At 44.9% G+C, this 21,882-nt stretch overlaps 2 protein-coding genes across 3 annotated transcripts; both read right to left on the bottom strand.

The window, feature by feature from the left end:
- Positions 1-41: 41 nt before the first annotated feature.
- On the bottom strand, positions 42-3,822 carry LOC141940185 (lysozyme g-like). The gene is made up of 6 exons (XM_074860958.1): positions 3,810-3,822; positions 2,968-3,041; positions 2,491-2,592; positions 2,029-2,225; positions 1,771-1,909; positions 42-748 (listed from the first exon to the last, which is right to left on the bottom strand). The coding sequence occupies exons 2-6, from the start codon at positions 3,008-3,010 to the stop codon at positions 615-617; spliced, it is 615 nt and encodes a 204-aa protein (XP_074717059.1). The 5' UTR covers positions 3,011-3,041; positions 3,810-3,822; the 3' UTR covers positions 42-614.
- A 7,190-nt stretch (positions 3,823-11,012) lies between these two features.
- Positions 11,013-20,045, bottom strand: LOC141939388 (lysozyme G-like). 2 transcript variants are annotated; one of them, XM_074859035.1, is made up of 6 exons: positions 16,909-20,045; positions 15,374-15,448; positions 14,469-14,558; positions 13,187-13,383; positions 12,793-12,931; positions 11,013-12,099 (listed from the first exon to the last, which is right to left on the bottom strand). In XM_074859035.1, exons 2-6 carry the CDS (start codon positions 15,414-15,416, stop codon positions 11,969-11,971), a joined length of 600 nt encoding a protein of 199 aa, XP_074715136.1. In that variant the 5' UTR covers positions 15,417-15,448; positions 16,909-20,045; the 3' UTR covers positions 11,013-11,968. The 2 variants fall into 2 exon arrangements, with proteins under 2 accessions (XP_074715136.1, XP_074715135.1); XM_074859034.1 differs by lacking the exon at positions 16,909-20,045 and having other exon boundaries at positions 15,374-15,979.
- Between the last annotated feature and the right edge of the window lie 1,837 nt (positions 20,046-21,882).

Here is a 21,882-nt window from a genome sequence, read left to right on the forward strand (position 1 = left end):
TTGCTAACAGACATGACAATATGAGTACACTGGAGTCCTGCTTCATTTGCTAACACTTTTATTCAATTTCTGTTTGCTTATTTCTGTATGACTGAAAACATCTCTCTCTATTCTATGCATTTATATGAAAAATTACCATTCAGAAAAAAATGACTACTCCACAGCATAATGTAAATATCAAGCAGCTTTGAAAAAATAAATCATGAAGCTAATACCCAAGGAAGTATTTTGCTTTTTGATTTCTTAAGAGAATGACAGATTTTGCCAGAAATGTGTTTTAAGATCTGGAAGGCAGCAAATTACCAATAGCAAAACAAGATAGTCCTCATAACTCAGAGAAATATGTAGATAGCAGAAAAAATATTAAGATTTTGGTAATATTCCTTTTGTAAAATCCAAACCATATTGCTTGTAAAGAAACTACCTGACCGGTGTCTTACTGAATATTGTTTTAAAAATTCAGGGCTTTATTCTGCAAATGCTTATTCATGTAAATCATTCCTGTACATTTGCACCTGTATGGGTTTGCAGGGTACAGCTGCCCTGTGTCTTGTCTCCCTCAGGGGTGTCATGAAGGTGATGGTAAGAAAGTTACTCAGTAGAGATTACTGAGTCTAGTAGCCGTGTTTCAGGTAATACTGGGCTCGTGCAACCACATCATTGGAGTAGTCATCATGGGTGGTGCCAATGTCCATTCTGTCATAGCTTCGGACATTCTTAGTACCAGCATTGTAAGCAGAAATCCCACCTGAAATGAAACATCAAAAGAACTCATACAGACTTAAAAAAAAATAGGGAAAATTTCCATCCTGATGTGTTCTGCTTTTACTGGTTTTGAAAGCTTTCACTTATCAGGACTTTGGAAGGAGAGTAGGCAGCGTTATCAGATCTTCTCTGACTTACGTGGGGGTCTGCAAGCAGCTTAGTTATTCCTGAATCCACCAAAACATCAGAAAGATACCTGAGGTTTTGTGTTCACAGATATTTGCCGCTTGATGAACTTGTACCGTTTACCTGGCCCAGCACAAGCCCTTCATTTACATGGGGCTTGTTCAGAATAGAATAGAATAGAATGGGATAACATGTCATGTCATGTCATGTCATGTCATGTCATGTCATATCATATTCAACATCCTTGTAACTTCTCACCCTTAAAAATAACTGCTTTTAAAAGAGTTAAAACACACTCATACATTGCATTATCTTTGTCTTGCAGCTGTCTACATGCTACTCCATCTGCCGTGCTGAAAAGCAGAGGTATCAGAGGTGTCTCTGAAATGAGCCTGCTGTGGCATCCCAGCAGTCCAAGGGGGTTGCAGGGTGTAGCCTGCTTTGAAGGAGGCAGCTTTTCCACATTGCACAGCACAGTTTTGCAATTCCCTGAGAGCAAACACCTCATCTTCTTTGTCAACAGAGATATGGAGTGAACTGCTGGTCCCATTCATGGAGCTATGTGTTAACCTGAATGGCTGTAGAAGACTCCTCATGGCCAGATAAGGAAAAGTCAGCTTTTACATAGACTAGATTTCAAGTGTATAAATATTTGCCACATGATGGTGGAAATTCAGCAAGACTGCTATACTAAGGAAAGGCAGAAACTACACAGAACTGACAACGCTTGTCTTTTGCTGGTGAAGTAAAAAAGGGGTGAAAAGCTAAGCAACAGTCTGTTAGAAACATGGGTTTTGAGGAGCATGGGAACTAATTCAGTATGTTTTTGTCCTAAAGTTTTTCTTCTCCCCTGGACAAAACCTGTGGCCTGTACCTTACCTTTCAGCTGTTGATCCCTTGTCCAGCGTGGGAATTTTCCCTGTATTCTCTTTATCATCGTGATAAGTATGTTTGTGCCCTGGATAAGATGAGTTTCGCTGTTCCATCGTCCCACAGGTGTATGTGATTTTTTGTCAACCTAGGAATACCAAGACAACAAAAAGAAGACATTTCCCTGCTGTAATGGATGATATGTTTAGGAGGCTTACCTTTATTTATATGTTGTTTATCAGGTTTTAGTGGAGTATCAGCAAATACCTGCATTAAACCAAATCCATTGCCATTGTCACCCCAGCCATTCTTCAGTATTTTGCCGGCATGAGATTCCCGGGAGATGATGCCAGCGATCACGGCTGGTTCCACGCACAGTTTTTCACCAACTTTCTTAATGAGTGTTTTATATTGATTCATAGCTATTAGGTCCCGTTCAGCAATCTTTTCTGAAGCACTAACTCCTGTAATTAAAATCAAAAGTAAAGATATTTGCTTAATAACTGAGTTTTAAAACTCATAATTGTGTCTCACTTCTCTCCTTCTAATACAGACAGAATTACCTCAAAATTTTGTTTACCTCACCTTTGGGAGGAGGTAGATGATCACCTACAGGGATATTGTGCAGGCTCAGCAGCTAGTGCGTATTCAGCACTTTGGAAATGTGAAGGATTTGGGATTATTGTGCCATGGAGAAATGGAGGCATCTGGCTGAAGAGGGATACTCACCACAGTAGGGTAAACCTTCTGACTTTGCAGTTTTGCATGAAGCCCCAGGGGTTTTAATTCTGTCTACACTGCCATAGCAATCCGTGCGGCCCTCGGAGGCACCTGCAGAGGCGACATGCTCAAGCAGTAAAAACCTTTTGTAATTGCATGTAAAACCCAAGGAGAGGATGCACCCCAGAGAGGACAGGCTGCAGGGCGCAGGAGCTGCGTGGGGCTACCTCTGTCACTCCTTGTGATGGAGAGGAGGTGAGGTCCTGCCCTGCGCCTTGCACCCTGCATCCACCCATCCCTCAGAGGCCACCCCTCCTTCTGTAAGACTCCCAAGGGGGCTCAAGCACTCTCCCCTCCAACAGAGTTTAATGGTAACCGAGATTCTGGGAAGTGGGGTGAGGAGGTGCATCAATGTCTCCTGCTTCCCGGCCTGGGGAACATGTCCCTGGCTGCTTGGGGCAAGGCAGCAAGGGCCACCAGACTTACCCAGGAGGGCAGCGAGGCCCAGCAGCATGAGCATCGAGTACATGGCGTGGTTCTTCCTGAGCACACAGAACAGCCTGAAAATCAGTTGGTCAGCATTGGCACACATGAAGACATGAATATGTCTCACTGCTTGCCGAATAAACACAAAGAAACTCTTCCTGAGCTGATGGGGTATTTCTCCTGGTTGGGTAGGCAAAGCAATAGACAAATGGAGTTGTATCTCTTTTTATGAGAGACCCCAAAGGCAGCTCTCCTGCTCTAGCCAAGTGAGGCTGCAGCTATTTTCAAGAGACTTGTGACCTCTCACTTCTGCTGGTGTTTCAAACCTGCATCTTCTACAACATCTTGGTAACTTCTTCCAAATCTCAAACCCCAATATTTAATTCAGAAAAAATAAAACTAGTAATGTTCAGTGCCCTGTGCTATTGCACTCCCACTACGAACACTCTAATTCCCTGTCCATACTCTGCATACAAACCGCCTTTGCCACACCTGGACAGCTTTGCCTGAGTCTCCTGAGACTTTCTTTATACTCAGAAATTGGCACTTTCAAGATGCAAGCTGGCTAAATCATTGTGGCTACCTACTTCAGGGTGAGTAGTACTCTGGGAGCACCCATTTCCCCTCACGGGCTGTGAAGGGAGCCTAGGAAGATAGGCTCACGTATGGATGAGAGCCATCTAAATATAGGTGACCTAAATTGAGAACTATAGGACAAATCTCGGTATCCTTATTCAAGCAGAAATCTCACACAGCAAAAAGCTGCAGCCTCTTGGCCACCAAGGAGATGGTATTGCTGAAGGAAATAAAAAGAGCTCCTCCCCTGAGTGGTGATATCTTACCTTCTTGTCTGCAGCTCAGCTTCTGGCAGAGGACTGAGGTTTGGGGAAGTTTAATATATAAGGAAAGCTACCTTCCGTTTAGTGGTAATCTGACACTGTGATGAAATGTATTGGGCTGTGGTTTTGTGAGACTTAACAGCATTTTTTTGTCATGTAGACAGAACCTGTTGTGCTACAGACATTGGCATCATGGCAAGTATTCTTGGGAGTGGCATTTCCCAGGTTTCCAAAGGGAAAAAAAACCACTTGATTTTTTTCTGTGCGTGTCTCCACCTACATCTTATATTTCACACCCTATTCCTGGAGGGAGCTATGGTAAGACCCAGAATCCAGCTCATCTGCAGGTGTTTGCTTCAGTCCCATCCCAGCATCCTGGACTGTGTCACTACTGCTCAAGAAAAGAGGGCTGGGACTGAACCTGGGCTGTTGGCTATGTGGCACAGAGGGGCATGCAGCACTACCACCTGGGCTAGCATTCTCCTGAGAGACTGGCCATGTCCACGCTGGTGGCCCATCTGCCCCTGCCTAGGGGGATGTTCCCATGACAGTGTGCTTTGCCAATATTGCTTGTCAGCGGAAAAAAATAATGACACCTTGTCGTTTCAGCTTTTTTTTTCCATAATAGTTTTCAACAACCCCAACGCATCTCTGAAATGATTCAGACAACCCTTTGCCTCAACATTTTTCTCTGCTGTGAGAGGGAGAGGTTTCTGGCATACATCTGCTTGCAAGTAGAAGGATTGTAATGAGCCAGGTGTTTCCAATCACTGAAATGGCTTTTGCCACCTGGGGATAGACACCAATGCTAAGGATACCAGTGTCATGTTATCGAGGGGTTATTTGCCTGCAGTTGCCCAAATCAGAGATTCTTGGAGCGCCTTGCCTCCATCCACCGAGCTCCTTGCCTCCCCTTGAGAGACGTCTCTGTCCCTACACTCCCCAGCCACATTTCTGCACTCTCACAACCCTTTTCCCATCACCTCACATGCCAAAAATACCGCAGGAGGGGAAAAGTACTGCCCACAGTGGATGGGGGAGTCTGGCTGATGTCTTTGGAGTCTGTGGTCAGTCTCCAAAGGATGCATAGGGGACAGAAAGCAAAGTGCAGGAGGGCTTGTTGGGCACAGCTTTATTAGTGATGGGACTGACTTGTTCTGCCGATGTCCTCCTTTGCAAACACTGTTTCCTTCAATGGTGTGGATGCATGGGGTCTTGTCCCACCTCTGACAGTGTCTTCACAAGATGCAGCCACTGCACAAGGCTGCTGTGATGAAAGGAGCAGCACACTGCTCCCCCAGGTTTACCTTCATTAGTTAATACCTGGACAAAGGAGTGTCTCATGGACCTGGCATATTTGCTCAAGAAGATTGATATTTTAACATTATCTCTTGGAAATCTTACAGAAGGAGAAGCTGATAATGAATAGTGGAGTGGGGATTTCCCCCCACTTTTATTTGGAGCAAGGCAAATAACACCAAATTAGTTATTAACCAGTTGCTGTTGTCACCAGATTAGCTGAACCTGTCTTCTCCAAGAACATGCTCAGGGTCCACAATGTCACCTCTCCCACAGGGCTCATGCTTCTGTGGTGGGACTGCAGTGCTGACTTTTCCAGCTGCTCTGCTCTCCTCTGTCCCCGCAGTTTATTCTCCCCAGTAGTCTGCAATCGGAGGAATGAGGTGACCCAAAACAACCTTCTTAAAATGTTCCTTCTTTACCTCTAAAAGCAAAGCCCAGCTATGTGGGGAGAAGGGCTAAAGATGCCGAAGTGCCACTTAATATGCTAGGTGAGCTGTTTCGGTCCAGGCCCATTATGCCTGTAGTGTTGGCATCACTGTTTTGCTGACAGTCCCTTGTCCATCCCTTAAATGACTGATGCATAAACCATATTGGTGCTTCCAGAGCCAACATGGGGAGCTCCTCTGTGCCACAAACTGTGCAGTATCTGTTTGAGTGGCTCCTTCATTGTCTCTCACTATGTGTGCCGAGAAGATTACATTTACATTTTCCATTCTCCCCTCTGGCAGCATCTTCACAGAGCCACAAAAGCACAGAGTGACCAAGGTTGGAGAGGACCTTGGGAGGTCTCTAGTCCAACCTCTTGCTCAAAGCAGTGTTAACTTTGAAGGTAGATCAAGTTTCTCAAGTCCTTGCCCTGTCTTGTTATGAACACTTCCAAGGATGAAGATTCCCCAGCCTCTCTGTGCAACCTGGTACAGTGCTTAATCACCCACTATTTTTTGTGAAAAACTCCTTTTCTTTTATCAAGTCCAAATTGTTGCCCTGTTGCAACATGTGACTGTTGTCTCTGACCCTCTTTCTGTGCAAGGAAAGTCTGACTCTATCTTCTCTATAAGCTCCACAGAGGTAGATGAAAATGTCCCCCAAAAGCCTTGTCTTTTCCAGGCTGAGCAGACCTAGGTCCCTCGGCCTCTGCTTGTATAACTTGTGCTTCAGCTTGGTGGCCTGCACTGGCCTACAGCATGTTAGGGTCTGTTTTATCCTGGGGAACCCAAAACTCAACAGAAGTGCCAAGTAGATGGGAAGGATCACCCCTCTGGACCTGCTTTTCCTAACGCAGCCCAGGATGATGTTGGCCACCTTTGCTGCAAGGGTGCATTAACCACTTGTGGTCAGCTTGTAGTCCACCAGGACCCCCAGGGCTTTCTCTGCAGAGCTGCTTTGAAACTAGCTGGTGCCCAGCCTGTACTGGTGCCTGGGGCTTTTCTGTCTCAGGTGTGGGACTTGGTAGCACCTGTAGTTTAATTTTATGAGAGTCCTGTCCAGCCTGTCCACATTCCTCTGACCAGCAGTTCTGTTCCACCAAGAACCTGTGAACTTGCTGGAAGAGCTCTCTGTCCCTAGCCCACGCTGGTGCTGAGGACACTAAACAGTACTGGCTGCAGGATCAGTCCCCGAGGGATACTACTAATAGCTGGCCACCAGCAAGACCCTGAACTATTTGCCATCAGCCTGTGGCCACAACAGCCCAGTCAGCCCTTCAGCCTCCATATAGAACAATCCAACAGTCCTGCTACTGAAATAGCTCAAGTATGTGGTAAGCGCACAACACCTACCTATAGTACATATAGACAGGGCCACGACGATCCAGTCAATAAATAGTATTTGTGAACTATCAGTAGGCAACTCTTCATTGATCACAGCAGTCACACATAAGAGACAATTCTGGGTTTACCCAGAAGCCAGACTGCAGGGCACTGGATCAGATCCAGTACCAGTGACTCACTCTTTATGTTCTCTCCTGTGTCTGGCAGGACAAAACCCTCCTGAACTTTGTCAGTTCCTTGATCTGAATCAACTGAGGTGTGGCTGGATAGGCAGGAAATTCATAAAATAAAACCTGATTTAAAGGATAGAAACGGGACCAATTTTCTCTTCACCTGCCTTGCAACAAGAAACCTTTCCAGTTGTAAATGTTTCTGGAAGGCTGAGGGCTGCAGCAGGGCAGCTGGTGGGGTGAAGGCACTAGAGAGTCTCAGGTCAGCTGCATTCTCACTGTGTAGGTTTTTTCATGCTCTTGAGCATTTCTCCTCTATTGCTAATTAGCTTAATAAGGGTAGAGTAAGAAATGAGTGATCCTAATTATTTCTTCAGGGAAGAAACTAGGCTGATATAAGCTTCCCAAAGCAATTAAGCATTTAAGCTGTGGGAGGTTACCCAGCCTGTGGCAGGGAGGCAGGATGCTCTGAGTGCCTGGAGCTCCCACACTGGGGCGAATCCTTTGTCCCAAGACTGCACTGTGGCTGCGTGGGGAAATGGAGGGGCTTGTAGATGAGGCATGTCAGGAACTGGCAAAACTTCATGGACGAGGGGAGCAGCCTAGAAGGGGTGGGCTGCACCTGGGCTGTAACACAGCCAGGCTGTGGCACTGGAAATTAAAGAGGTTGTAGAGGAGCATTTCAACTAGAAGCAGGGGAAAGCTGAGAGATGCAGAGGACTACTCAATCTGAACTGATGTGATCTACATGGTGGACATGGCTGACATTCAGTTTACCTCTGAAAAAATCAGGAGGGAAATGAACATCATGATCACAATAAATCAGAAAGACAAAATAGACAGAATACAGTGTCAAGAGTTTAGCACGTACGATATTAAGCAATGAAGCGAGGGCAAACTTAAAAGTGCTTCTGGACTGTTGCTAGCGGCTTCAAAAACAGGCCAGGAGAACCAGAATGCCTGGTGCCAAATGGCAACCTGAGACAACAGTGACTGAGGTGACGGATAAGCCTGGTCAGCTGGGAGAGGGTCAGCCCAGCTCCCATAAGGAGCAGTCCTGCCTTGGTCCCTGATGGTCTTCTGGGACAGTGTCAGTGAGTATGTGGATTAAGTCCAGTGGGTGAAGTATAGCTGGGTCTTCAAAAACGCTTTTATAAAGATTCAACCTAGCATTATCAAGGAATCTATGGCCATGGCCTTGCTACCCAGGAGGCCGTGGAGGCCGACAGCACCAGCACATTCCCAAAGCAACTGGATGGATTAATGAACAGCAGTGCCATACAAAGGGTGGACGTGCCTCCTGCCACCGCTGTTAAACAGCTGGGCCTGTGCAAGGGAAATGGACTGCAGAAAGCAGCCAAGCTCATGTGTCCTCCCCAGGCAGCATCTCCTACTGCTGCTGCTGGAGGCAGACTTCGGGGGTGACTGACAACCAGTATGACCCCCGTGGTGTTTCTCACAGTCATCTAACATCGCCAGTTTAAAGGGAAAGCCAGTGTTGCCCTTTCTGGACTTGAAGTTGCTCTTATCAGGAAGAAAACCCCATAAAATGAGAGTAGTATTTTGGGGTGTGGTCCTGAGTGTGCCTAAGGCAACCACAAGAGAAGCACTGTTCTGGGAACAGGTTGCTGGCTAGGAAATCCCAGACCACTTTTTCAATGAGTAACAAAGCAGAACAAACACAGTGATTCAGCACTGCATTGCTGTGGTGGCATTTCCCTTTGTTTTCTGCATGCCTTGGTGAGAGTGACATGGACATGTGGCTCAAACTGATCCAACTTCAGTGTTCAAAGTCAGTCACCAGAGCAATCTGTTTGCCCATGAGGCTTACAGCTCTGGCCCACGGGGACTTGCTTTTGGCAGTGGCTTCCTACTGCTTCAGTTACTGCTGAAACAGGTTGTTTAATTGCTCCCTCTGCCTGGTGTCTATAAAAGCCAGCCATTGCAGCCCCAGACTTTAGACAGATCCCTGTCTGAGCCATGGAGGGATCGGCCCATACTACCTGCAGCTTAACAAGGGGATGAGAGAGAAAACTTACCACCTCACATTTGCTGTTTATTGTAAGAAGCACATTTAAATATGCTTCCTAATACTGACATCTGTTGTGAAACCAAAGCAGAGGAGATTTTGCTTCCCTGTCTGTAATTTGTTGTCTTTTCAATTTGCTGACTGCAGATTCTGATGCAGCGATGTTGGTCTGGAAAAGTCCTTAAACAACACCTACTGCATTTCCCTGCTCTACAACAGTATGACATACAGATACTTTTACATGTTGGTCTTGTTTGTTCTATGCCCAGTGAATATTGCATTGCTTCATTACCCTGAAAGGAAGTATCTGACACAAACCTCTGCCAAACTCAGCGCTACTTGCCTTACCCTCAAGGGGAAGGGAAGGACATGTGTCATTGCCCTCCATTTCTTTTGCATATTAGAAAATCAAAACTGTGTTCTCTTTTCTGGAGAAAAAAGCAAGTCTAATTCTTTGTTTCCTATAGGCTGTACCTTCCATTTGAGTTGTGATCCTCCTGAGCATGTTTTTGTTGGTGTGACGCACCCAAACACTGCAGGTGAGCCTCACAGCTGCTGACAGCTGAACAGCTGAGAGGAGAATTACTCCAAGTGCTTCATACACAGTGCTATGATAAAGATAAACCTCCAAATGCTGCAGAGATTTTCCTTATTTACTGCAAAGTGCTGATACCCTGAAATAATATTTGCAACAAAATATGGAATACCTGTAATCAGGATTTTTAAATAGACTTAAAAAATAAATAATGCTTTGTGGCAGTGCTGTACAAGCCAGCAGGCAGGTCTGCAGGCCCTTGGGTGTTGCTACCATAACATGAAGCAGCAGCTTCATAGGTAACGCGTGCAGAAATTGGACTCCTGAGCTGCTCACAAATCTGCAGGAATGGCAACACCAGTAGTGGTGACAGGGAGCCTGCTGGCAGCAACTAAGGGTGACATGAAGGGAACCAAAGAAAGCTCCACTCTTGTTCACCCCCCAAACTCAAAAAACAACATTATATTCATAGGCAGCAATGAGATTCCCTGCCCCATTTGAAGTTTATACTGATCTACCAAAAATGCATTCATGGGTTTTACATAAGAGGTTTGTATAACATAGAGGTTTATATAACATAATTCTCCAACGACTTCAACCTATGAATCTTACATAAGCTATTTCAAGTAGAGGGGATCAAACCACGTGATATGTTTCATAAGTTTGTATTACAAAGTAATGATTTTACTGAAGTTATCTTAATATATGGCAGAATTCACTAAAGGCTAAATAATACACAGTTTAATACCTGCGGTTGTTCAACATGAAACTGTTTTCTGTAGTCTTAAAAAAAAAAATCAGTAACCTTAGAGGTCCTAGAGCTCCCTCTGGTCTCCAGAGATGATAAAACGAGTTTGTTTGCAAATACATTAATCATGCACAGTCCTTGCTGCAACAGTAAGCAGATGAGTGACTGTCAAGATGAGGATCACAGCATTAAAACTGCTCCATTTCCAAAAGCTGTCTCCAAACCAGCTTTCATGCTGTCTGTGTTGACCCTGCCCGGCATGTTGCTTCTGCATTGGTGATGGTGAGAGCTGACAGAAAGGTGCCCTGATTCTTCCAAAATGGTTATTCAAAAGGCTAAACATGAACGTCCTTATTTCCCTGGTCACAGATTTGGGGGCAGTGGCTGGGTTTGGGCTGCCTCATGCCCTGCCCAAGCGCTGGCTCTTCTCACCCACCCCAGTCTGTGACAGCATATTCCTCTCTCTGTTCTCAAACTGAGTTTTAGACCCATTCCAAGAGTACCAAATTGGGTTATTTACTCAAGTCACAGACTGTTACCCACCAGGGCCCATGGAAAAAAAAAAAAAGGGATTCAACATTAGGATTCAACATTAATCTTTATTTTCTCTCTTGTTCTCAGTATTATTCTTAGTAAACCTAATTTTGCACCCAGACCCATCCACATTGAAGAACACTTTCAATCAGAGCTTATAAACCCAGAGCTAATTCACTCCTAATTAGAAGTTGGGATTCCTGGCAGAGGGACAGATGCTGAAACGCTTTTAAACTTGGAGGAAACCCAGCATAAAGGTGCCAAAGCTAAAGCAGGAAAGGTTGTGGGTATTTTTTTACCAACACTACTGTTGTGATACGGTCTCCTGAGGCAGGTATGTTTGGGGTCAGCTCTTGCTCAGAGGGCTGCTCTCTAATGGAAACGTGTTTTGCATGCCTGTTATGGGGCTGGCAGTACTGCCCATATAGAGGATTTCCCCTGTGTGAGGCTGCTTTTCACCCTGTCTCCAGCCCCACCATGACTGTGGGCTTCAGGGCTCGGGAAACTAACAGAAGCATGTTTTACGTTGTGCCCCACAAGACTGGCCACAGGAATACACAGCTAGTGTGGAGACCACAGGCTTGGTGAGAAGTCTCTTCATTGCCCTGTAGCCAGCACAATCAAGGGGAAGAAAGACTTTAACTCAGGGGCTTCATCCCTCCCATTGGCCAGGGAGAGGGAAGGAGGTGGATGGAGGAGATGGAAAGAGCTGATTCCCAGGGACAGTTGCTTTCATGCCCGTGCCTGGTGCCCGTGTCGAACAGCGCCGGGTTCAGCTTCAAATGGGAAGAGTCATCTTCCTCACCTGACACTTAAACTTTGCTGGTCTGTCCCTGTCTGCCTTTCAAAGGCCCCAAGCTTGTGGTATCTTGTCCCTGTGGGTCCCCTGGAAGGCAGTGCTGAGCTCGCCCATCGGCAAGTGGTGAGCTGGGGTTTGCTGGAGCGAGCAAGGTGCCGTTGCCATTGCCACCAGCGTTGGTCCTGCCAGAAGACCCAATGAACTGCTCTGGGTACTACAATCACTACTGGGATAGTCTATGTAGGGGAGAGGCTTGGTGGTGGTGGGGTTTATGAGCTAGAACCCATGTCTCTTAAAGTACTGGGCTCGCCTAATCACGCTGTTGACGTAGTAGTTGTCTCTGTCGCATGGGTCTTCCTCATAGACCTGGAGGTTGCCCATTTTTGCACGGTAGGTGCAGATTCCCCCTGGAAAGAGTCAAGAAGGAGTTGTTATGGGATTATAAGTAAAAAATAAAGATTTAAAAGTAAAAATTCCTAATCAAAAGAGCCATGCGTCTCACCAGCCTACACAACTGCTTGGGAAATTGCTAATTGTGCATTGTTGTTGAAAAGTAACTGATTTTGCAAAATCCTTATTTCTATAGTGAAGGAACCCATGACTGTCTCCAAATGCAGGTGGGAATAGCACATTGGTCCCACAAAAGGGTGTAATCTAAAAAGGCAGTGGCAGAACAAGGATGAGAGAGTAAGAAATAGCATAGGGTGAACAAATCAGCATGCAAACAAAATGGACTGGAAGCAAACCTGGATCCCAGGCTTCCTTGACATGGCTTAACAGCCTGCCATGATAAGTCTGTTGTGTTGCAGTGTCTCAATTTCTGCCTTCCCCAGTGGCTTTTGTTTGGTTGGCAGAGACATGGAGGCCCTGCGCACACTGCTTTGAGCTGGGAGGCTGCATCTATATTCAGACCTCTTGCCAGTCTGCTGTTTTGGGATTGCCTCTTTTAAACTAGAAAACTCTGGGAGTTCTTTTTGGTAAGAGATGCTGTAAAATCTGCCAGACTTATGCTTTTTTTCCCTTAAAAGTGACACCAACAAATGCACAGCACTCCCATCACTCAGCGTGTCTCCCTTTCTAGTATATAGCCCATCATGTACCTCTCAGCTGCCGGTCCCAGGTCCAGGTAGGATGTCTCGCCCGTACTTCATTAATTGAAAGAACCAGGATAGTTGAGCACTGATTTATGTGTTCTTCACTATCCCACACTCCAAAAGGGAGGTGTTGCTGCCCACCAAGCTAGAAAATTCAAGCAAGAAAATGGGTTTCCCTCTGAACACAACCACCACTATAGCTTTCCCCTGTTCTTTGTACTCCCAGGCTGTGACTCACTGAAGTGACCTTATTCAGGACAACACTTAAGCACAACCTTTGATGTAGAGGGAATGCATTTAAGTCCTATCTCAAACACAGAACAGTCATTTGCTAAGGTAAGGCCCTGGGATATACACTATGTTACTGTTCTGTTACTCATACTTAATCATCCCGATGTACCTGCATCAAGCCGTACTTGTGACGTTCTTGGTCCCAGCCATTGTCCAGGAGCAGGCCGACACGGCTTTCCTGTGAGATGATGGCAGCAATAAGCGCCGGGTCCAAGCACAGGTTTCTGGCTACTCTCTTAATCGGGATCTCATATTTCCTCAGGCGTACAATGTCTGCCTCAGCAGACCTCTGTACCGTGGCAATTCCTGCAGCGTAGAAAAAGGCATACTTACACACCCTCCTGTCCAAAACCCTCAATTTCCCCTTGAGTGGTTGTATCAAAGGAGTAACGCGAGTTTTGAAAAAAATGCAGCTACACCAAATTGGGCAATGGTACTTGAGGAACAAGCACAGCCCTATCGGCTCTAACCGTGGCTGAGGAGCTGCCATGCCAGTACCCAAGGATGGTGAGGGGAAGAGGGCAGCTTCCTAGGGAGTGGGACCACATGTTCGTGGTCCTCTTCTGCTGCCACACCACTGGAAATGCAGCTCTGGAGCTGGAAAATTGAAATTTAAAATTGCATTTGAAAAAATCAAGAGATGCATTACTACTGACCTGCCAAACTGCAGTAACAGCTATGTTGTTAGTCTGTGTATAGGAAGGTGGGGGTTTTTTAAAGTAATTTTGAAACAGTTTGAAAACACGCAAGTGGGTTCAGATCCATGCTTGAACACCTGTAGTCAGGTGTCTGCTCTGGAGGTGCCTACATCTGAGGTATGTGGCAAAGTCCCTGGAGTTCTCAGTAGTATGAACCTGATGTAGTCAGCTGTGCAGTGACACAGGGCAATAACACAAGGCAAGAAAGAGGGAAATGGGAAGAAGTTTCTGAAAACGGGTCACCCAGAGATAGATGGCTACACACCTGGGACCTTCCCCCTGCAAACTGTGTCTCTGGCAGGTCACCACTGGCCAGCTCAGCTCACACACCAGCACTCAGGACCTGGCTCTGTACATCTTTCCTTTCAAGCAGACAGGCCCCCAGGGTTTTGTGAGGATGCTGATGCTAAAGTCCTGGCTGATGAAGAAGCTGTTTTAACTGGAAAGCGGTTGAGCCATTTCCCTTTGCTTAGAGGCTGAGGATCCTGACTGTGAGCCCTGAAGTTTGTCCTCCCACTTCCCACCAGGTCTGGAGGCTTCACAGCACCTGTCATTTTGAGAGAGGAGGTGTTGCTTTCTCCCTTTTGGCTAATTGAATAGCTGCACCACATTTAATTTGGCAATAACAGAAGGTGAAGCATCTCTCTGTCAGGTACAAACAGGTTGACAAACCAAGCAATGAATAATACCTACCACAGTCCGGGGCTCTTACGGCTGCACAGGAGATCGCGGGGGCTTGAAGAGCACTTATATCGCCATAGCAACTGTAACTCATGGATGGACCTGAAAAATTAAATGGAAGTGTTTGAACACAAGATCTCAGAGCAGTATTGTACAGCATGCTGCAAGTGCATAGAAGTCAAACACAAGGGATTCATCCAGACCTGTAACCCACATCACCTGTTTGTATGGTTGCCACTGCTCTCCATCAGTAACATTATCAAAGAAAGCTAGAGAACAGAAATTTGTTCTTTTCTAATTTAATAGGTTGAAGCAAATGAATCTAATGACAATTTGGATGAATAGGCATCTGCCCTGTTAGGTCTAAAGGCTGGTGTGGGAGAGGGGATCCACAGCCTCTGCATTTATTTCAGAGGGCTCTTCCCATTCAATGCTCACCAATGTCTGGGATCCCTCAGATGATGTCTGGCAGTACCTGAGCACCCTGGCAGGGAGCACCTCCTTCATTCCTCTGTAACTTGGTGAGGAATTAATTCAGGAGAGTGCTTGCATCAGCCTGGGCAAACTACTCTGCTTCCCCAGTAGCTGAGGAATGAATAGCCTCCACCAAATAGATTGTCACGTTTGTGAGACCATTACTGACTAGGCAGGGAGATTGGATGAGGTTAGCTGGGAAAATCAAGAGGAGGAATGTTTGTGACTCTCTTTTGGTGTCAGTCCCGTACTCCAGACGTGCTGGTTTAAAGGACACACGTCAGCAGCAAGCAGCCTCATACGGCAGCCAAGGACCTTCAGGGTTTTACAGTGCCATGCAGAAAGGGGACCTCAGGCCTGACTGCACACCTCCTCTCCTCAGTCCCTCTGCAAACAGTTCTCAGGGTGCTTCCAACAGCAACCCAAACCCAACCCTGGCTCACCGAAAAGGGCCATAAGGCCCAGCAAGAGCAGTGCAGGGATCATGGCGGTGGCTCTCCTCAGCTGCCCCAGGAGACCTGGAAACACAGTGGTTTGCAAAACATGAAGAAATAAGTGCTGACATTCAACAGTCCTGTAGCAAAGTTTGCGTGCCAGAAGTTCCCACCCCAGGGCACCAGACTGGGATGGCATTAGCTGAAGACAGCTTGGGGAGCAGAGTCACCCTCTCCGCAGCATGCTCCCCACCTCACTCCCAGCACAGGATGCAGCCACCAGCTTCAGAGAGTGGTGATGGGAGGAGAGGCAAGTGATGGGAACCCCATCTGCTCCTTATTTCCTCCTTGTTTGGGGGATATAGGCTTCTCCTGCAGCTAATGTCCTCTCCATCTCCTGTGCCACTACACCATCACATTGAGAGGGAAGGGCTGAGCCTGGGGAGCTTGGCAGCAGGGAGGTCGCTGTCAGCAGCCTGGGCCAGCAGGAATTTTTTTTAGCTCCTGTCACTTCACATCGCTTTACTCACATGGCCCCTCCTGAACACCCGTAGCATGTCTTTATGATGAGAAGGTACAGGACCTTGCTTTAATTATATACATGTTTGAAGTCTAAAGTGCTACAGAGTGCACATCTTTTGCTTCTGTGTTCAAAAGGCAATGGGATTTTTGTTTGTCTTTTGGAAAAACATGTTTTCAAAAATCAAGAAATATGACCCTTAATTCTCTACTAAGAGCTTGCAAGGAAACTCCAAGATTTATCTGGGGGATTAATATTTCTGTGTTAATTTCTGTGTGCGATAATGGCAGATAATCACTTTAGTAATAAATACATCTGTTGTGCTTATTAATAAAATTCCAAAATGTCATCCAATAATAGGTATCAACTGCAAAAAACATTAACTACTTGCCTTGCTGGTGAATGCATTTAAACTGAGCAGTTTTTACAGCTTACGTACTTTTTTTCCCCAAGAGAGTTTCAAATACAAAACACGCCATGAGTCTCGCAGGCAATCATCACGCAATGCTGTTAACACTTGAAAATGCCTTATTGATTTTAATAATGTGTGACCTTTTCTCCGGCCTGTATTTCTACTGCAAACCAGACTGCATGGATGCAGAAACACAAAGAGTCCACCAGTGTCATTGGAAAGACTCCCTTGTCCTGAGTGAGCTTATTCAGGCCAGCAAACACCCATGGCCAGAGCTGAGTACACACAGTAGCTCAGTATGAGCTCTAACACTAACACTGAGTATTCACAAGCCCGGATCAAAACAGCTTGACTGAGTACCTATGGATTCAATGGCAAATCCATATGGGGCCCCATCAAAAGCTACCGGCTGTAGCTGTTTCCACATGCAGAAAATTGCCGGATTATAAAGTTTTAAGTTATCAGCCTTTTTTTTTCCCTCCCATCACAAAATTCATCACTGGCCGTAGATAGCAACAGAATAGCAATCACAATATTGACAAAATACTAAATCAAAACAAAACCAAGGCTTCTGGCTCTAAATAAATATTCTATGAGAGAATGCAGACTCACCTGTTTTCAGTTGGCCTTCCTCTGAGACAGGTCCCTTGATGACTTTTATATATATGTATATGAAAAGGTACCCACCCTATGGGCTTTGGAATGTTAATTCCTACCTAGCATGATGACAGTTGTTTTAAAGTACAATAAGTAATATATATTAAGAGCTTAGAACTCTTACTATTCCTTTCATCCAAAGATTTGCACAAGTGGTGGTTAGTAAGACTCAGGACAACTCTGTGAAAGGAAATAAATACTGGTTTTCCTCCATCAATGAGGACGTTGATGCACAATAAATGACTTGCAGAAAGCATTGCAGTGAATCAGTGGTAGAGGCCAGGCAAGCAGCAGATCCCTGTCTGGTGCTCTCCTTGCTTTGCATCTGAGATAAGGCTGGACACATTTCTGGAAGGATTTTTTGTCTCATTTCCTCAATGATTTCAGATTGGCAAGCTTTTAATTAAGTATAGTACTGTCACATGAATTATAAAAAGGACAATTACAGAAAAGCATCTCACTGCTTCATTGCTTACAGCAAGCCTAATTCAGGAGGGTGACTTGAACATTTTGAGAGCAGAGGCAGGGTTTGGCTTTCAGGTCTGGGGAGACAGGATGCTGCAGCTGAGGTGAGGAGGAAGGAAACTGGTCTCTCAGCAGCCTAAGCCAGTGGGGGCACACAGAGGGTCTCTGCAAGTCTTGCACCTTGTGTGCGAGACACTTTTCACATATGTAAAACATCTGAGTCACTTGGAGATGGAAAGACAGTCTGGGAAGCCAGTGCCCTTCAATCCTGCCACCTTCCACACATTTTTCTCTTCCCAAGACTCTGCCCAGCATGTGTGGAAGCTAGGAAAGCAAGTTTTTCTTCCAGTAGCTTCCTCTTCATTATTTAATACATTGCAAATCCATCTATTCCCATTGCTCTCTTTTGGGCTTGAGATGTGGCAGGTAGAAAACACTGTTTTGGCCAGATACTAATTACTGGGTTCAAACCCAAGCTATAGTTATTAGTCTGTAAAGCACAGGAAATGATCAAGTGGACCTTGTCACCTTAAAAATCAGTAAACATAAATATCATGGACTTAGACCCTGAGATAGTATGAAGGAGGAGAACTTAGCCCTGTTGTTACAGGAGGGTTGGGGTATGAGTTAAGGTGAGTCTTAAGTATAAAACTCATTTATTTGGGTGAAACATGGAAATAATAGACATCTTCCCAAAGATTACAACAAGGCTAGGCATCCATTCTTCATGTACAAGACTGGTAACTTGTTGTGGTATCTCAAACTAGACTGTCACTTAATTCTTTTACTAGGGTTTAACATTTTAAATAGTAAAAGGTAATGTTTGACATAATGTAAGGTAAGAATCTATGTGGTATCTTTGGAAATAACAGAAAATAGAGACATCACATGTATAGTGTGGCTTTAATCCTTTCAAAAGGAAATAGTGACTGAAGAAATGCTGGAGGGGAGGAAAGTCAGAATAAATGAGCTGGGAAAAGGTCAGAGTGCACAGCTTGATGGCAACAAACCCAGTAGATGTATTAATTTACCTTCTATAGAACAAGATAGTCTGTATTAGAAGGAGATGTGTTCTCTCAAATAGATGAAAATAATTTAGTATTAACCTCCAGTTACCTTCTGTAAAAGCAGTATCATGTTAGTGATAATAAACTAGTGTTCCTCTGTCACTGAACTCATATTCATGCTAATGACTTGGGACCTTTTTTTGAAAAGTTAGCTTCTGACCTTAGGCAAGATTTCTCTCCTAATTTGTTGGCCACTTGCTGATGGTCCTTAAGATAAAGTTTTGAATTTAAATACTCTTTGTCTTTGCTATGTATTTTCTCTCTTATTTATTACCCATGTAATCACAGATTTTCTCCGTTTCACAATACTGTCACGTGAATTCTTGATGCCTGCTCTGCATTGCATTGCTCTTTATTTACTCACTGAATGGCAGATGTTATCTTTAAAGTAAAATTATTTTTTATCTGTGCTGCTGTATGCTCTTAGGTCCCTGGGTCACATTCCTTGTATTCACATGATATCCAGTATAAGGCCAAATAAGGATATTTTTTCAGCAGCGTTATGAATGGGACTTTTTCTTGCTAAAAACCTCTTATCCTCACAAAATTTGACAACTGCCTTTTAGAGTGAATGCTGAAAGCAGACAGCCTCTGTGGAAACAAAGTCGTACTCACATATGTTGAATGGGCCAGGGCTCTAAGCCAGTGCACTTGTCCAAGGCACCACCACGTAAGGGGACCTGCAGGACGTTAGAAAACACGATCTTCTGCTCAGGGGTTTTTGTGGGGCTTAAACCCAGAGCATCGAATTCAGGTGAACCGCTTAGTGAGAGTGGGCTGCATCTGTCACTACTACGGCATATTTTCTCATTTTTATGCTAGATTTAATTTGGAAAATTATGTTAAGAGTCAGATAAGGTCTACCTCCAACAGCCCATAATCTGTCAGAAGGGATGTACACAGCTGTGATATGATGCTACTTTTGATAGGACGAAGAGGGGATGAGTTAGAAGGCATCTTTGTGTATATGACTAAAGCAGCTCTTCCTAAACGACTGGACTTCATAAACGGATATCCAAGAATGTGCTAGACTGATGTCCCTGAAAAATGTTACCTTCTCTCGTAACACTGCCATACCTCTTTTTGTATTTTTCTTTATTATTCTCAGTATTTTGTTTAGAAGCACAGCTTTTTGGATTCATATGATATTGTGAGACTTTCATTTAGAAGGACAGCAGGTTGCTAGCCCTCATGCTTGGTAGTAGGGAAAATATATGAAAGCCATGGAAATGTGATGTTATTATTAAATTAATATTAAAGAAAAAGGACACAAATATAATTTTAAAAAAACCCAACCACCCTATAATTTTAAACTCCTTTTGCTGTTGTGTAATTTTTACATGTAAAGAATGCCAGTACATATTCCCCTTGTGCTGGATTTTGGTCAGCACAGCATGTGATTGGGAGGGAGGGGATAGAAAAGTCAAGGAAAGAGAAGTTCACTTATCAAATGGTATCTGCATCTTCTAAAACTTAGGAGGCAGGAAAGCTTCCTGGTATTCACAGGAGCATCCTGGCAATAAGCTGCAGTCAGTGATCACAGACATGGTTTCCCCACGGTCTTTTGCTGACACTGTTACACTGAGCTAAAGGGAGTACAGAGTGGACAAAAAAATGTTACCTGACAGAATAGCATTTTCCACTTGTTTTACATAAGCTAGAAAGAGCACACCTGAGATCGAGAGCACACCTGAGATCGAAAGCACACCAGGGTTCAATACCACCAGTTCTTTCCTACTCACAGGTTTTCACTTTGTATTTTTTTTTCCTCATGCCAAGAGATGTACCAGGGTGAGGTTGTTTTTTTTCTTTTTTATGCCACTTAATGGAGATGTGATCAAAATGGAGCATCATTTTGAAAAGCATTATATATTGCACATGCTATTCTCCTTCAGGTTGCAGGTTATAGCATTGCATTTCACTGGGTGGTGAGAATACTGTCTAAAATTACCTGGAACAATACCCATAATAATTACTGTCTCTGTTGTGAGTTTCAACTTTGGTTTCATAACATCAGCAGGCAGATGCATTTCTCAGGTTGTTCCTTTTGTCTGGGATGTAATTATACGTAACACCAGGTATTCACAGACTTTATAACTGCTTTATAAGCTGCCCACGACAGCTGACGCATGTCGGATGCCTACCTTAACTGGCCAGTTAAACATGCATCTGTAGCATCATCTCAAACAAACCCTCTAGAGCTGTCTTTCCCAACTTTTAAAGGGATACAGCCAGTTTAATAATTACATTTCCACAGATCTTCTTTTCTATTCCTAGCATACCTGTAAGTAACGATAGCAATGGTCTTGTAAGACATGAAGCTCTTGGTTTTCATTGTGTTCAGAAGTGAACAGGTGCTGAGGGCCCCTATCTCTTCCTTTATCTTGTCTTTCTGAAGAATGCAGGTGGGCACTGAAATGACATCCCACTCTGTGCAAAGCATCTCTCTAGTCATCATGTTAAATATCTAAGACCAGAAGTGTTTTTGTGTGGGAGGAAAAAAGTATTTGCCTTCTGTTCTCTAAAATGAGACTTTGAATTTTACTGTAGGAAATGTGTTCTAGCAAAGAGATCACTGGACTGGATCTTATGAGATGTCAGTTCACATCCCAGCTTAAAGACAGATCTATCACCTGAAGCAAGTCATTTGAAGTTTGAGCCAGGAGAGACTCCTGCACATGGATCAAGGCAATCCCAAGCACAAATACAGGCTGGGCAGAGAATGGATTGAGAGCAGCCCTGAGGAGAAGGACTTGGGGATATTGGTTAATGAGAAGCTCAGCATGACCCAGTAATGTGCATTTGCAGCCTAGAAAGCCAACCATATCCCGGGCTGCATCAAGAGGGAGGTGATTCTTGCCCTCTACTGTGCTCTGGTGAGACCCCACCTGGAGTAGTGTTCAGCTCTGGGGCCCCCAACATAAAAAAGACATGGACCTGCTCAAGCAGGTCTGGAGGAGGGCCACAGAGACGATCAGAGGGCTGGAGAACCTCTTCTATGAAGAAAGGCTGAGCGAATTGGGGTTGTTCAGCCTGGAGAAGAGAAGGCTCTGGGGAGACCTTATAGCAGCCTTCCAGTACCTGAAGGGGGTCTACAAGAAAGCCAGAGAGGGATTTTTACAAGCATATGTAGTGATAGGATAAGTGGTAATGGCTTTAAGCTGAAAGAGGGTAGATTTAATATAAGGAAGAAGTTCTTTACTGTGAGGGTGGTGAGACACTGGAACAGGTTGCCAAGAGAAGCTGTGGCTGCCCCCTCCCTGGAAGTGTTCCAGGCCAGGTTGGACGGGGCTTTGAGCAACCTGGTCTAGTGGAAGGTGTCCCTGCCCATGGCAGGGGGGCTGGAACTAGGTGATCTTTAAGGTCCCTTCCAACCCAAACCATTCTGTGATTTATG

The sequence above is a fragment of the Strix uralensis genome, chromosome 2, assembly GCF_047716275.1.
Source record: "Strix uralensis isolate ZFMK-TIS-50842 chromosome 2, bStrUra1, whole genome shotgun sequence".
Lineage (NCBI taxonomy): Eukaryota > Metazoa > Chordata > Aves > Strigiformes > Strigidae > Strix > Strix uralensis.